This window comes from Periplaneta americana, chromosome 14 (genome assembly GCF_040183065.1).
Source record: "Periplaneta americana isolate PAMFEO1 chromosome 14, P.americana_PAMFEO1_priV1, whole genome shotgun sequence".
Lineage (NCBI taxonomy): Eukaryota > Metazoa > Arthropoda > Insecta > Blattodea > Blattidae > Periplaneta > Periplaneta americana.
Window position 1 is genome coordinate 111,613,787 of NC_091130.1, and position 13,687 is coordinate 111,627,473.

At 34.0% G+C, this 13,687-nt stretch overlaps 1 protein-coding gene across 1 annotated transcript in view; it reads right to left on the reverse strand.

The window, feature by feature from the left end:
- The window catches only part of LOC138712960 (gamma-glutamyl hydrolase-like), a 28,986-nt gene extending 23,670 nt beyond the window's left edge, over window positions 1-5,316 (reverse strand). The window contains exon 1 of the mRNA XM_069844644.1: window positions 4,906-5,316. Coding sequence (XP_069700745.1) covers window positions 4,906-5,071 — 166 coding nt within the window. The 5' untranslated portion in view covers window positions 5,072-5,316. The remainder of the gene's footprint in view (window positions 1-4,905) is intronic.
- Window positions 5,317-13,687: the final 8,371 nt, after the last annotated feature.

The window sequence follows — 13,687 nt, forward strand, 5'->3', positions numbered from 1 at the left end:
AGACTTTGTTGTGCATTTAGTAACTGTTCCAAATAATTTTTTTTTCATCACATCTTACATTAAAATATAGCGAAACAATAAAAGTATCATTGGCACATTTGGGTGGCAACCGCAGCAAAAGTTTCAACAAAACCGATATAAAAAATTCTGCGGCTGCAACCCTGAGAACCCTGTTCACACGTCGCTACTTCTAAGCTGCGCGCAGTATGAAAAAGTAGCGGGCAGCAGGTTCGGCAGCCGCTACTTTTCGGGTTGCACCGTTGTTCACACATCAAAGTATGAGAGTTGCGCAGTTTTTTGTACTGCAGCGCTGTAAAAGTAGCGACGTGTGACCGTACCTTAATGCTTCGCATTGGGGCCCGACGAGGCTGGCCCGCCTGCAGGACGGAAGCAACAGTCGTAGTTATTCGTTGTTCTGTGAGTCGTAGTGCCTCTGAGCAGTGGGTTAATTCTAGAAGTGTCCGTGTGAACTTTGAATAGTGCATGCGTGCAAAGTATGTGAACATGAATGAAGTGGATTACCTATTAAAACATCGTTTTATTCGTTAAAATTAGAAGATAAACTTGAAGTTAAACGACTAGGCACACATCAACCTGATGACTTCAGTTTTACACAGGCGGATGGCAATAAAAGGAGTACTTTCTGCAATTCGTGGTTTACAAAGATGGCCTGGCTAACTGTAAGTGACGAAAAACAAAGTTTATTTTGTTTCTATTGTCTGTTGTTTGGTGGCGAGGGACTGTGGACGTCGACAGGTTGCAAATATCTAAAACATTTAAGTGAGTACATAAAAACATTTAAGTGAGTGAAGAAAGTGCAATACATTTAGAAAATACTTGTAAGTTTAAACTATTTGGGACAGTAAATATCGCAGCACAAATTGATTCCGCGGTTAAAATTTCAATCCAGAAACACAATGAACAGGTCACAAAAACAGGCATACTAGGACGAGTACCGTAATTGATTCTTTAGTATTTTGCGGAACTCACGAATTATCACTGAGGGTTCAGAACGAAAATCAGGGATCTGCAAATCGGGGAAATTTGTTAGACTTGATTCTTTACTTGCCAGTCTTGATAATGTATTGGATGAACACTTAAACAGTACCGGTACTTCTGTTTTTAAATATACTCGTACTTCACACACTATACAAAATGAATTATTAGGCAGTATACATGAGGTATATATATATATATATATATATATATATATATATATATATATATATAGAAGATCTGAAGCAGGACATACATACATACATACATACATACATACATACATACATACATACATACATACATACAGTGATTTTTTTTCTGGTGAAACGCGCCCGAACGCCTTTTCGGCACCTTTTTGATGTAAAAACGTCTACTAAGTTCGATCCATACTATGGTGGCATCCCAGAAAGGCGATCAACACATTTTCAGGTCAGTTTTGTCACGCCTATGATTTATAAGCTACAAAACGTCATATTCCAATGAAGCAAACAGCTGTCCACAGATTAAGGATACAGGTATCCAACATGACCTTGAGTTGGAGCGTGGCTAACGAGCTACGAGTTGGAGCAGATGACGTCATTTATCAATACGTGGAAGGGGAGGAAATTGAGGCACGAATTGGCAGGTCACAGGGCAGCCGATGTAGTGTAACTTGAGAATGTGAAGCGATAAAACGTTCGCAGTGGTGTAAAACGATTCGTAACTAACCAGACTGTAATCTCAATTGAGCAACAATCAGCAGTCGAGAACTTAAATTGAAAAAAATCGCGAGTGGAGTTGAATGAAGAGAGAAAATTTATAATGTCGAGAAGTATGCAGCACAGATGGGAGCAGGCATATAAACAACAGTATAGAGCACAGTGGCTACTATAGCAACCAACACGTTTACTCTCAATGCATACGAGATGATTACTCCGAGAGTCCCAGCACTGCGAAGATATAAGCCTATCGAGTTTTCAGAGTATCAGGAAAGAAGAGAAAAAAATGTTACGTTTTAGTTAACGACGCTCGCAACTGCCGAGGTTATATAGCGTCGCCGGTGTGTCGGAATTTTGTCCCGCAGGAGTTCTTTTACATGCCAGTAAATCTACTGACATGAGCCTGTCGCATTTAAGCACACTTAAATGCCATCGACCTGGCCCGGGATCGAACCCCCATAGAAGGCCAGCGCTATACCGGCTGCGCCAACCAAGCCGACAGAAAAAGAGATCTTGATTATCACTGCAGATGTTTATTTTAATAGCAATTCTACCAGAGACGTATTCACGCATAAAACCTGTGGCTATGTCTTCGATACAGCCTATTCCCATGTTTTGTTACATTTTTCATTACAGGACCGGGAAATGTTCGAATTTCGCGCCGGCTATATATTGTGAGGCTTCTCTCTAATCAGTTTCATAGTCTGTCCACTGAGATCATCTCTGCTAGTTAACATCGTGAAGAGTCTGCTTCTTATTAGAATTGTTGGACATCCTTTGATCCTTTGCTTAAAGACTGTTATGGTGCAACAGATGTCACAGGAAAGAGTATAACAGGAAAAAAGAAAATACTGATATGGGGTACTGATATGTAGTTTAGTAAATGCCTTTGTTGCAAACCAGTGTATTATTTGATAATCCAAATTGAGTCAGTTTATACTACTATGAATTTGTTTTGTGATCTTCTGAAAGGTGTATTAAGACGTGAAAACGAAAAAGGTTAATTTATATTTAAACATGATTTTTTTTAAACTCCGTTTAGCCCTTGAATTCCCAGTGCACTGAGCAGTAATCATTTCTCTGTTCACTCCAATAAATTTTACACAGAGTTTCACCACCATTTCCTGTAGAAAAAAACACATATACATATTACAGTGTGTCTCAAGGAATATAAAATACTTCAGGATAATGTAGTTTGGGTCAACGTATAGGCCTATCGATTTAACCTGACATACCTATATCCGAAGTCTAAAGGTTGGGTAGAAATTAAGGTAGAAATATTGGAACGTCTTGCGGTTCCGTGTACTATACTTGACGTGTTACACCAGATCTTCTGCACACGGCAGCACCAGCATAACACACTCACAACTGAATATACATTCATTTGATATGTAATTTACGTATTCTCATAGTGAATATGCCGACATGCTTTTTGTTTATTGATATTGTGATGCATTGGCTGCTGTTGAGGATTGTAGACGACGTTTCTCCAATCGAAGGGTTCCATCTAGCTGTGTGTGTTCACATGTTTATCGGATATTATCTGAAAGTGGCAACTAACGTAAATGTTTGATTGAGATCAGAAAGAGAAGCGGTACCAGTACCATAAGAAGGGCAACCTTAGTAATTTGTCTTGTGTAATTATTTTCTCACTGAGTTTGTACTTAATTATGAAATAAACTTATTGTAACAACACAAGATGTAGCATTTTCAATTATGTATCATATCACAAATACGTCTATAATATCTCCATTTAAAATTTCGCCCATCAATAACTTCCCAAGTGTTACATTCGGACAAAAGTTAATTCCCGATTTACCACGCAAATCGTCTGTAGCTGCATTTAGATTGGCAACAGGCCATGATTGTTTGGCCAAACACTGCATAGAATTGGAATATATATGAGTCCCCTAACTGCCCATTGTGCAATTCAAATCAAGAAATGAATTCGGATCACCTCAAAATATGTGCTTCAGTGGCTGACCATGACAATATTTTTTTTTAAATATTGGGGTGCAAGAGGTCAAATGACTTTATTGTCAAACGCCTGGCATTAGAAAACAACGACGACGACGACGACAACAACAACAACAACAACAACAACAACATTTCGGACAAAGGTATATGAGGTTAAATCGATGCAGATTAACCTAAACTACATTATCCCGAAACATTTTACATAATACCAGTACTATTTATATTAAACCATATTCATTGACTTCTCTAGCGTAATTCTAATTTCATAAGTTGGGGTCCGTAACATTATTGGCATCTCAGATGTAAAGAATGAGAGGTTTGTTTTCACGATCGGGCGTAACAAAGTAGTGTAAGAAATAATGGAAGTGTGGACGGTACCAGTATGTGGGGCAGATTGACGAGGATATAAGAATATGGTCATAAAAATTATGTACAGTGAGTGATATGGAGAATTTTTAATTAACTCTGATTCGCATAACACAGAATAACATTTAAAATAAGAATACATACATTAAAATGTTAAAAATTTCTAGCAGATATAATACTGGACAATAATGAAGTAGTTTCAATACAAGTAGTCAAAATACTACGATTTTTTGAAAAGAATTATGGTTTTAGTAAAATTTTACAACTTTTTTTTATTCCCGTACATTTAATTAAAGAAATACGATTTCCTTAAAGAGATTATGTGCTGCAAATGTTATAAATTGATTTTTAAAAATTTCCACCGAATATTTGATAATAGTCTACTATTTCGCCCTTCACAGTTTTAGAAATTTTGTATTTATTTGTCAGTTCACAAACAATTTTGAGATTGTACTTCTTGAACCTGAGAGGAGACCTGTCACTGAATATTCTTAAGCCGATAAGCATTAAAAAAAATAGGGTACCTACTGGTACTGTTGGCTGATAGATTTTTTTTGTTGATAGCAAATTAATTATTTAGATTCTTTGCTTAACTCAAACCAATAGTCGGGTCGATGATCTCAGCTGAAGACTTGGATCTGTTGGTAGCAATAATGTCTATCTTTCTCATAATTTCACCAACAAAGAGGCAATGGATTTCTTCGTGAACTCCAAACCTTCCCCTCTCTTCGGCACATAACAATAGTAGTAGTAATAATAATAATAATAATAATAATAATAATAATAATAATAATAATAATAATATAAATCACCAACACGGATCCAATAATTTTTGCCGATTCTTGAAATATAATAAATATCTCACCTATAATTGGTCTGTTATTTTTAGGCTGCTTGAAATAACCATATTTACTCGTATATCCATACGTCAAACTACATATAACGAAAATTAATTTAAACCATAATATCGCCATAAGAAAATGTGTACTGGTAATGGCAAATGCATTTTTCAAATACATACGACGAATCATATCAAAATATCACTCTTTATCTCGAGCAAAAAATAATCTTGCCTTTATATTATAACAATGGAAAAATATTTTTACCACTGTCGAAACAGCCATCGGTGTTGCCAGGTGTTTACGAAAGAAAATCCCTCAGATGGGTTGAAAATCCCCCAAATTTAGAAAAAAAATTCGTCTTGGGATGGTATGGTCTAAACTCCAAACTACACATTTTAAAAACGAATTAAAATAATAAATTAGAACAAGACAATGTTCCTAATAAATATCACAGTGCAGCAGAGTACTCATCCTCAGATCGGCATATTATTGATGATCCTGTTCACATTCTTCTTCTTCCGCGACCAGCAGCCCAGCTATTTTGTTGTCTCAGGTATCCTTATTGTATTGAACAGTTTCAACATTTCTTCGGTGATTGGATAGTTGTAATACTTTTTTTTTTGTTCATGTTGCTCATGCCAAGTTTCACCCGCACTAGAGACGACACTGTTTTTGCTGATAGTTTATTTCTTTTCTTCGTTTTTATATCACTAATCATTGAATATGGGCTCTACAGCTGCATTAGAATGGGGCAAAGAAAGGCAAATTTTGGCTAGTTTTCCTAAATTTTTTAAATAAAAATTCAGAATTGAAACTGTGACATTCTTCTATTCGCTTCCAAAATTCTAGTACAGGCAAATTTAGATAAGCAGTTGTCTCTTCAGAAGAAAAGTAATTGGGTAAAAGATTCCATTCATGTAATACTGATTCTTGGTTTACTTTTGTCTTATATTTATCAACTAGTGAAGTAAGTGTGATACTAGACCTTTAAACAATCTAACTGACACCTAATGCAATTTTTGGACTCCAAACATCGTAATCTGAACTTTTACTTTGTCATCAGAGTCTCTCAAATTGAAGGGGCCTTGGACAGCAACAATCGAAAGCTAGGAACGATAGCATACAGAGAATGTTTCTGTGTTTGTTTCTGTGTTTGTATGAAGTAATATCGGAAGCTAAATTAACCGATTTGTATAATTAATTATTATTTCACCATTGGAAAGTGTAGTTTCTCTAGATGGACATAATGCTATAATGTTATTACAGTAACTTCTGATATAATATAATATAATATAATATAATATAATATAATATAATATAATATAATATAATATCATATAATATAATATAATATAATATAATATAATATGTAATATAATGTAATATTATAGGGTAAACATTGGTAATTTCGTGATAATTTCATGAAAACTAATTTAAAATGTAAATGTGTAAATATATCCTTATTCCGATTGTTTCATCTAAAAGACGATGACTTGCTGTACAAATCTGGAGACGTAAAGGATTGGATACGTTCTTGAATATGTGCCAAAAACCACTTTTACAACTTAAGCTGAAAGGTTGGTTATTTCGTGATATTGCATTGATAATTTCGTGAGAGGTAGAAGAATTGTGGAAAAATTCATTAAAGTCAAATGAAATTCTCATTTATTGTTACAAGACTTCAAACATAGTAATTCCGTCTAATATTCATAGCAAGAAAACATAGAAATACATATCAACACATAATAAGAATGAAATCAAAGTAAAAATTGAAATTGAAAAGGGATCTTCTTTGCCCTGAAAGGGTGAACACTTTTATTACGGACTTTACTATAGCCTATATTACTAGGGTAACTCCAAAAGTAATGCATAACGTTTGTTTAAAAATTATATTTTTATCCTACAGCTTTGCTATTTTCACAGAATGTAGATGCATCATTAAGGAACAAAATGTCACTTTTCCACATAATCCCTGTCCCTTTCAACTGCCTTACGTAACCTAGGAACGAGGGCCTGTAGACCAGCACGGTAAAAGTCTGGACCAACATGTCTGAGCCACTCTTTAGCAGCGTGCACAAGGGAGTCATCTTCTAACCTCGTTCCGCGAAGGGATCCTTCAGTTTACCAAAGAGATGGTAATCGCACGGTGCCAGTTCAGGACTATAAGGCGGGTGTTTCAGTGTTGTCTATCCGAATTTTCTGACCTGGTCTGTGGTCTTGTGACTGACATATGGCTGTGCGTTGTCGTGTAATAGCAGAACATCCTGCTTCTCCCGATGTCGTCAAACACGACTCAGTCGAACTTGAAGTTTCTTGAGAGTTGCAACATACCCGTCAGAATTAATGGTGGTTCCGTGTGGCATGATGTCCACAAGCAAGAGTCCTTCCGAATCGAAAAACACAGTAGCCATAACGTTTCCTGCCGAAGGTGTACTTTTGAATTTCTATTTCTTTGGTGAATTTGCATGATGCCACTCCATTGTCTGCCTCTGTCTCCGGTCCAAAATGGTGGAGCCATGTTCCATCTTCTGTCACAATTCTTGCAAGTCATCTAGCACTTATCATTGACACTTAGCATGATAACAAATCAAACAGAAGCTATACTGAACCCATTGCGTCTCCATTTTCTTTTTGTTATCACATCTTGTCTTCAGATTTCTAAAATTCCTATTGTAATACATTTTATACTATTTTAAAAATTGTAACACTTAATGCTCAACAAAATTTCGCCTCAAACAGCTAAGATTTCTATCAGTAAAGCTAAGCCTATATGGCGACTACAGATGTATCTAAAATTCCAAAAACGTTACCTAAAATTTCATGAAGATACAATGAATCTTTGTACCAAATATCATATGCTTACCTTTAGTAATAAGCAGGGAAAGGATTTATATGTAAATACATATTTACTTATAAAGCTAATATAATTTATATTTTGCATTATCTTTATGTTTCACAATGTGTAGGGTTGAAAAATCCTACTTTTATTTTCCATATTTTTCCATATTTTAGAGTTTAGTACATATTTTCGTTAATTTCCATATATTTTCCATATTTCATATAAAACAGTCCATATTATATTAGGTTTAACAATAAAACAAAACAAAATTCCATTAACTTTTAAAAATACATTTCAACAATAGAGATTTAAACACATGTTCAGTAATCCCTTTAACATCAGAGTTATTTGAAAATTAGCAGTCCTATCAACAATGGGAAAGTAAGTTACAAAACTGTATTAATTTAATTTAAAATTTTTAACAGACTTCAGTTGTGCAGCTCAACAGTTAAATGCCAGTCAGAGTACACATAGGTTCAGTTTTGTAAATCATACTATAAAGACGGTAAATATGCCAAAAGTACGTCATTCAGTCAATTTAAAATCAAAACTAACAAGTTACATTTCAGAATTTAAAGAAGATGGTTTATCAACTGACAATAAAATATTATTTTGTAATTTGTGTCAGTGTGCAGTATCATCTACACAAAAGTTCCTGGTGCAACAACACATTACAACTAGTAAACATGAGGCCAACAAACAACTAAATTCCAAGCAGAGACAATTGTTTTTAACACAACCAACAACATCGAATGTAAGATCTGAGTTTAACATCGACCTGTGCCGTTCTCTCATCTCTGCTGATATTCCTCTCTACAAACTAAAGAATAAGGTCTTCAGGGAATTCCTTGAAAAATATACTCAACATACAATCCCGGATGAGTCAACACTTAGGAAGACGTATGCTCCATCCATCTACGATGAGACAATACAGAAGATAAGAGATGAAATTAAAGATAGTTCAATTTGGGTTTCCATTGATGAGACTCCCGACAAAGAAGGTAGACTTGTTGGTAATGTAGTTATCGGTTTGTTAAGTGAACAATATTCTGAACGAATTCTTTTACATTGTGATGTTCTAGAAAAGTGCAATAACAAAACTATAGTTAAACTGTTCAACGAAGCTATGGGTATCCTGTGGCCAAAGGGTATTATGTACGATAATGTGTTATTCTTTATTAGCGATGCTGCCCCTTATATGGTCAAAGCTGGACAAGCATTATCTGTTGTATATCCTAAATTGACTCATTTTACTTGTGTGGCGCATGCATTTCATCGTGTGGCAGAAGTGGTCAGAGACAATTTCCCTAAAGTAGATTTGTTGATTTCATCAGTGAAAAAAGTATTTCTCAAAGCTCCCAGTAGAGTTAACGTGTTGAAAGAAATGTACCCTGAAATTCCATTGCCACCAAAGCCAATTTTAACTAGATGGGGTACATGGCTGGAAGCAGTTGAATATTATGCCGAACATATAGACTCTATTAACAATGTTCTCCTTGCATTGGACTCTGAAGATGCAGTCTCAATTGATACTGCGAAAACAGTTACCTGTGACATAAGTGTGAAGAATGACTTAGCTCACATTCAGCATACATTTTCATGCATCATAAAAACGCTCAAAAGTCTCCAAAATAGGCACCTTTCACTATCTGAAAGTTTTGAAATTATAAATAGTACTGTGGAACAACTGAATCGTGGTAGAGGTAAAGTTGCAGATGCAGTAAGAGCTAAGGTGGACACTGTACTTTCAAAAAACCCTGGATATGAAGAACTACAAAAGGTTGTTGCTGTGATGAGTGGTGAATCAACAGTGAAGATTAACTTGGACTTATCCCCAGCAGACATTGTGAAATTGAATTATGTACCAGTTACTTCTTGTGACGTCGAACGCTCTTTTAGTCAGTATAAATCTATCCTCAGAGACAATAGAAGAAGATTCACTTTTCAGCACTTGAAAGAAATGTTTGTAACCTATTGTTATGGTAACAGACAATAAAAATTGTGTTTTGTTGAAACTACATTGGAAGATAAGGTACGTCCATTATATTTTTTGTTTAGTTTGATTAAAATGTACCAATATTTAACGTACATAGTCATTTTTTTATAATTTTAAGTCCATATTTAATTCCATATTTTGGTAAAAATCCATATTTAATTCCATATTTTGGTAAAAATAACTACATATATATTTACATATTTCATATATTTTTAGTCCATATAAATCCGTTCCCTGGTAATAAGCCTGTAATGTAATTACAAACATCCACAAAATTTGTACGCCTGAGAAGTCGACGCAAACTTGCTCTCTCCAAACATAAAAGCTCACTGAAGTAACTACAATAGTCACACAAAGCGTAGCTGTATGTTTCTGGAAACTGGACAACATATGCAATCCCTTGGCGGAAATTTGGATCTCGTAACACCATTGGTTAGTTCACAAAAGAGCAAAGAAAAAGTATCACGAAATAACCACTGCCACGAAATTACCAATGTTTACCCTATAATATAATTTATAAGTTATTTGAAGGGTTCAGAACCATAGTGGGCCAAGCGCCATTTACTGAATACGTAGAAAACAAGGGTTAAAATTAAGTTATTACCATAATTCAATGGAAACCTATAACAAGTAAAATAAAATATACACATTAAATCTAAATGATGTCAATCTTCATTAAACTATGGTTGCATGTAATAAAAATTAAGAAACATGTTAAAGGAATTGTCATTGCACCAAATGAGTGTCTCTGGACCAAAATGATCGCATTTTAATTATTTGGATGCAATTTAAATTAAGTAACATATTATTAAACGATTTATCCTTCTGTCAAACACGAATGTTCCCTGGATCAAATGTCCTATTTTAATTATGTAATTACTTTATATTTGTTTCTAACGGGTGCAGCGGAGAGCACGGGTACGGCTAGTTCCAGAATAAAAAGTAGTAACAAAAGATATCTCAGCGGACAGCTCAGATTTAAACATTCATAATTGGTGAACAAATTCAACAGAATTCACCATGAAATGAATTTTCCATGCAAATACTACAGGAGCGTCTTCATTAAGGGCCTTCCGAACATATTCTTTCCAATTCCAAGTTCACTTACTTGTAAACTTCGTGAAAAATATGCTTTTGCGACGAATTCTACTGAGAAACATTGTTGAAAATATAAATCAAAGAAAAGCAGAAAAAACCCATAGGATACATGAAACAATATCTTATTTATGAAGGCAGAGAATTAAGAGTGAAGCAAACTGTGTGTGTTGTATAAACTTTATAGCAAGTATTGTTTACATTAACACTCACGCACTTGAAAAGGTTCTACAGGAGATAACTTCCATGTTATAACTTTTGTGCCAGTAATAACAACACTGGGGAAGGGGTTTCATTCGAAATGAAACATCAGCTGGAAGACGTGGAAACCAAATAGCATCATATATATTCTACATGTTTTTAACAGTTCTAAATGTACGATATGATATAGAAGAAAGGCTTAGACATCTGGAGTAATACATGTGCAGAACAACATAATAATCACATGTTCATTTTTACTTATTTTTTTTGTGTTTACCAAAAAGTCTTTGTGAAATAGTTGAACACAAGCTTTTAGTCATTGACCATGGTAGCTTTATGGCTTGTGATATAAAATAAATGTATGTAAGGCTTTTGTTCCCACAGATCTTCTTGAAATTATTACATCAGCTAAACTTCACAGTAAGTTTAATATGATCAATATATGATATGACATATTTATTTCTACAGCTCTTATTTAGTAACTAGCCGTACCCGTGCGCTCCGCTGCACCCATTAGAAATAAATATAAAGTAATTACATAATTAAAATAGGACGTTTGATCCAGGGAACATTCGTGTTTGATAGAAGGATAAATCGTTCAATATGTTACTTAATTTAAATTGCATCCAAATAATTAAAATGCGATCATTTTGGTCCAGAGACCACTCATTGGTACAATGACAATTCCTTTAACATGTTTCTTAATTTTTATTACATGCAACCATAGTTTAATGAAGATTGACATCATTTAGATTTAATGTGTATACTTTATTTTACTTGTTATAGGTTTCCATTGAATTATGGTAATAACTTAATTTTAACCCTTGTTTTCTACGTATTCAGTAAATGGCGTTTGGCCCACTATGGTTCTGAACCCTTCAAATAACTTAAATTATATTATATAATATTACATTACATATATAATATAATATAATATAATATAATATAATATAATATAATATAATATAATATAATATAATATAATATAATATAATATAGTATAATATAATATTACATTACATTATACTATATCAGAAGTTACTGTAATAACATTACAGCATTATATCCATCTAGAGAAACTACACTTTCCAATGGTGAAATAATAATTAATTATACAAATCGGTTAATTTAGCTTCCGATATTACTTCGTACAAACACAGAAACATTCTCTGTAGGCTATCTTTTATAGCTTTCGATTGTTGCTGTCCAAGGCCCCTTATAGACGAAGTAAATTGTTTTTTATTTTATTATACGACCTTAGATGGCAGTTATTTTAATTTTAAAACTCATTTCCTCATTAAATATCAGTCCTATCACAATTTTTCAAGGAATAAAACTTATTGCAAATTATTTTTAAAGAAACTTTTGGTATGTAACATTTTTCACAAAATCAATAATAAGCGAGATATTTCGATTTATTTAATTCAGGCCCCCTTATAACCCCCCTTTTAAATAATGTATTTTGAATGCCATATAGCCTAAAATCTAAGTTACAACGAACATAATTTATATTCCAATTTTCATCGAAATCCGTTCATCCATTATCGCGTGAAAAGGTAACAAACAGACAGACAGACAGACAGACAAGACAGACAGACATACAAACAAAAATTAAAAAAAAAAAGCGATTTTCGGTTTCAGGGTGGTTAATTATATATGTTAGGACCAATTATTTTTGGAAAATCGAAAATTACCAGAAAAATTTCGGCTAAAGATTTATTAATAGTATAGATGGATCGCCACCACATCTCTGTATTCGTGCTCCCCATCACCTTCTAATTACAATAACACATACAAACTTTCATCGACGTGTGCAGTTATCTTCTTTTACCTTTGTTACCCCTATTACTGTAATACATTCCCTCAATTTGCTCTCTAAGCTCTATCCTTAAAATTTTCTCTTCTATCTAATGAACATCTCACCACTTTTATTGTTTACTTATATTGAAGTACTTCCTATCGTCTAAAAGTTCCCTAATTTTAAACTAAGTTTTACTAACACTACTTAATCATAATCATTCACTTTCATCTCCAATTTACAATCACTTCTACCTCTCCTCACTTCTGTCATCACTCTTAGCCCCTGTTTCTCCATTAGTCACTGAATCACATGTTTATTTGTTCGCTTTCACCCCGATAAATTTACCATTAGGCACTAATTTTGTAAGTTAACTCAACCTTCATTTGTAAACTTACATTGAAATACTTCCTCTCTTTCTATCATTTCAGTTTCTCTGATTGTACGCTAACTTAGTCCACACTTCCAATATTAGTAACATTTCACTACCAATTCCTGTTAACAAACATTTACAATTTCCTCTATTCACCTCCTTTATCATCTATTGTTTCTCTGGACACTAATTGACTTATTCGTTCATACATTTTACCTCCGATTATTTTGATAGTTACTCTTACTCATTAAACACTCACTTAATTGTTTCTATGTCTTTTTCTACTCTTTTCTCACCCCCCTCCCCTTAAGCACCAACTTCGTAGACTGTAGTTTTGCGGTTCCTTATATCCTCCTTTCTTCCCCTCACAAGTAGATGGACTACCCAAATCTTATTTACTTCCCCTCCTTGTCGACTCCGGTGTTCAATATAAATGAAATGCCATTTCTTATTTTCAAAGATCATCTGACGAAGCCATCAACAAAAAATTTGAACATTTCAGA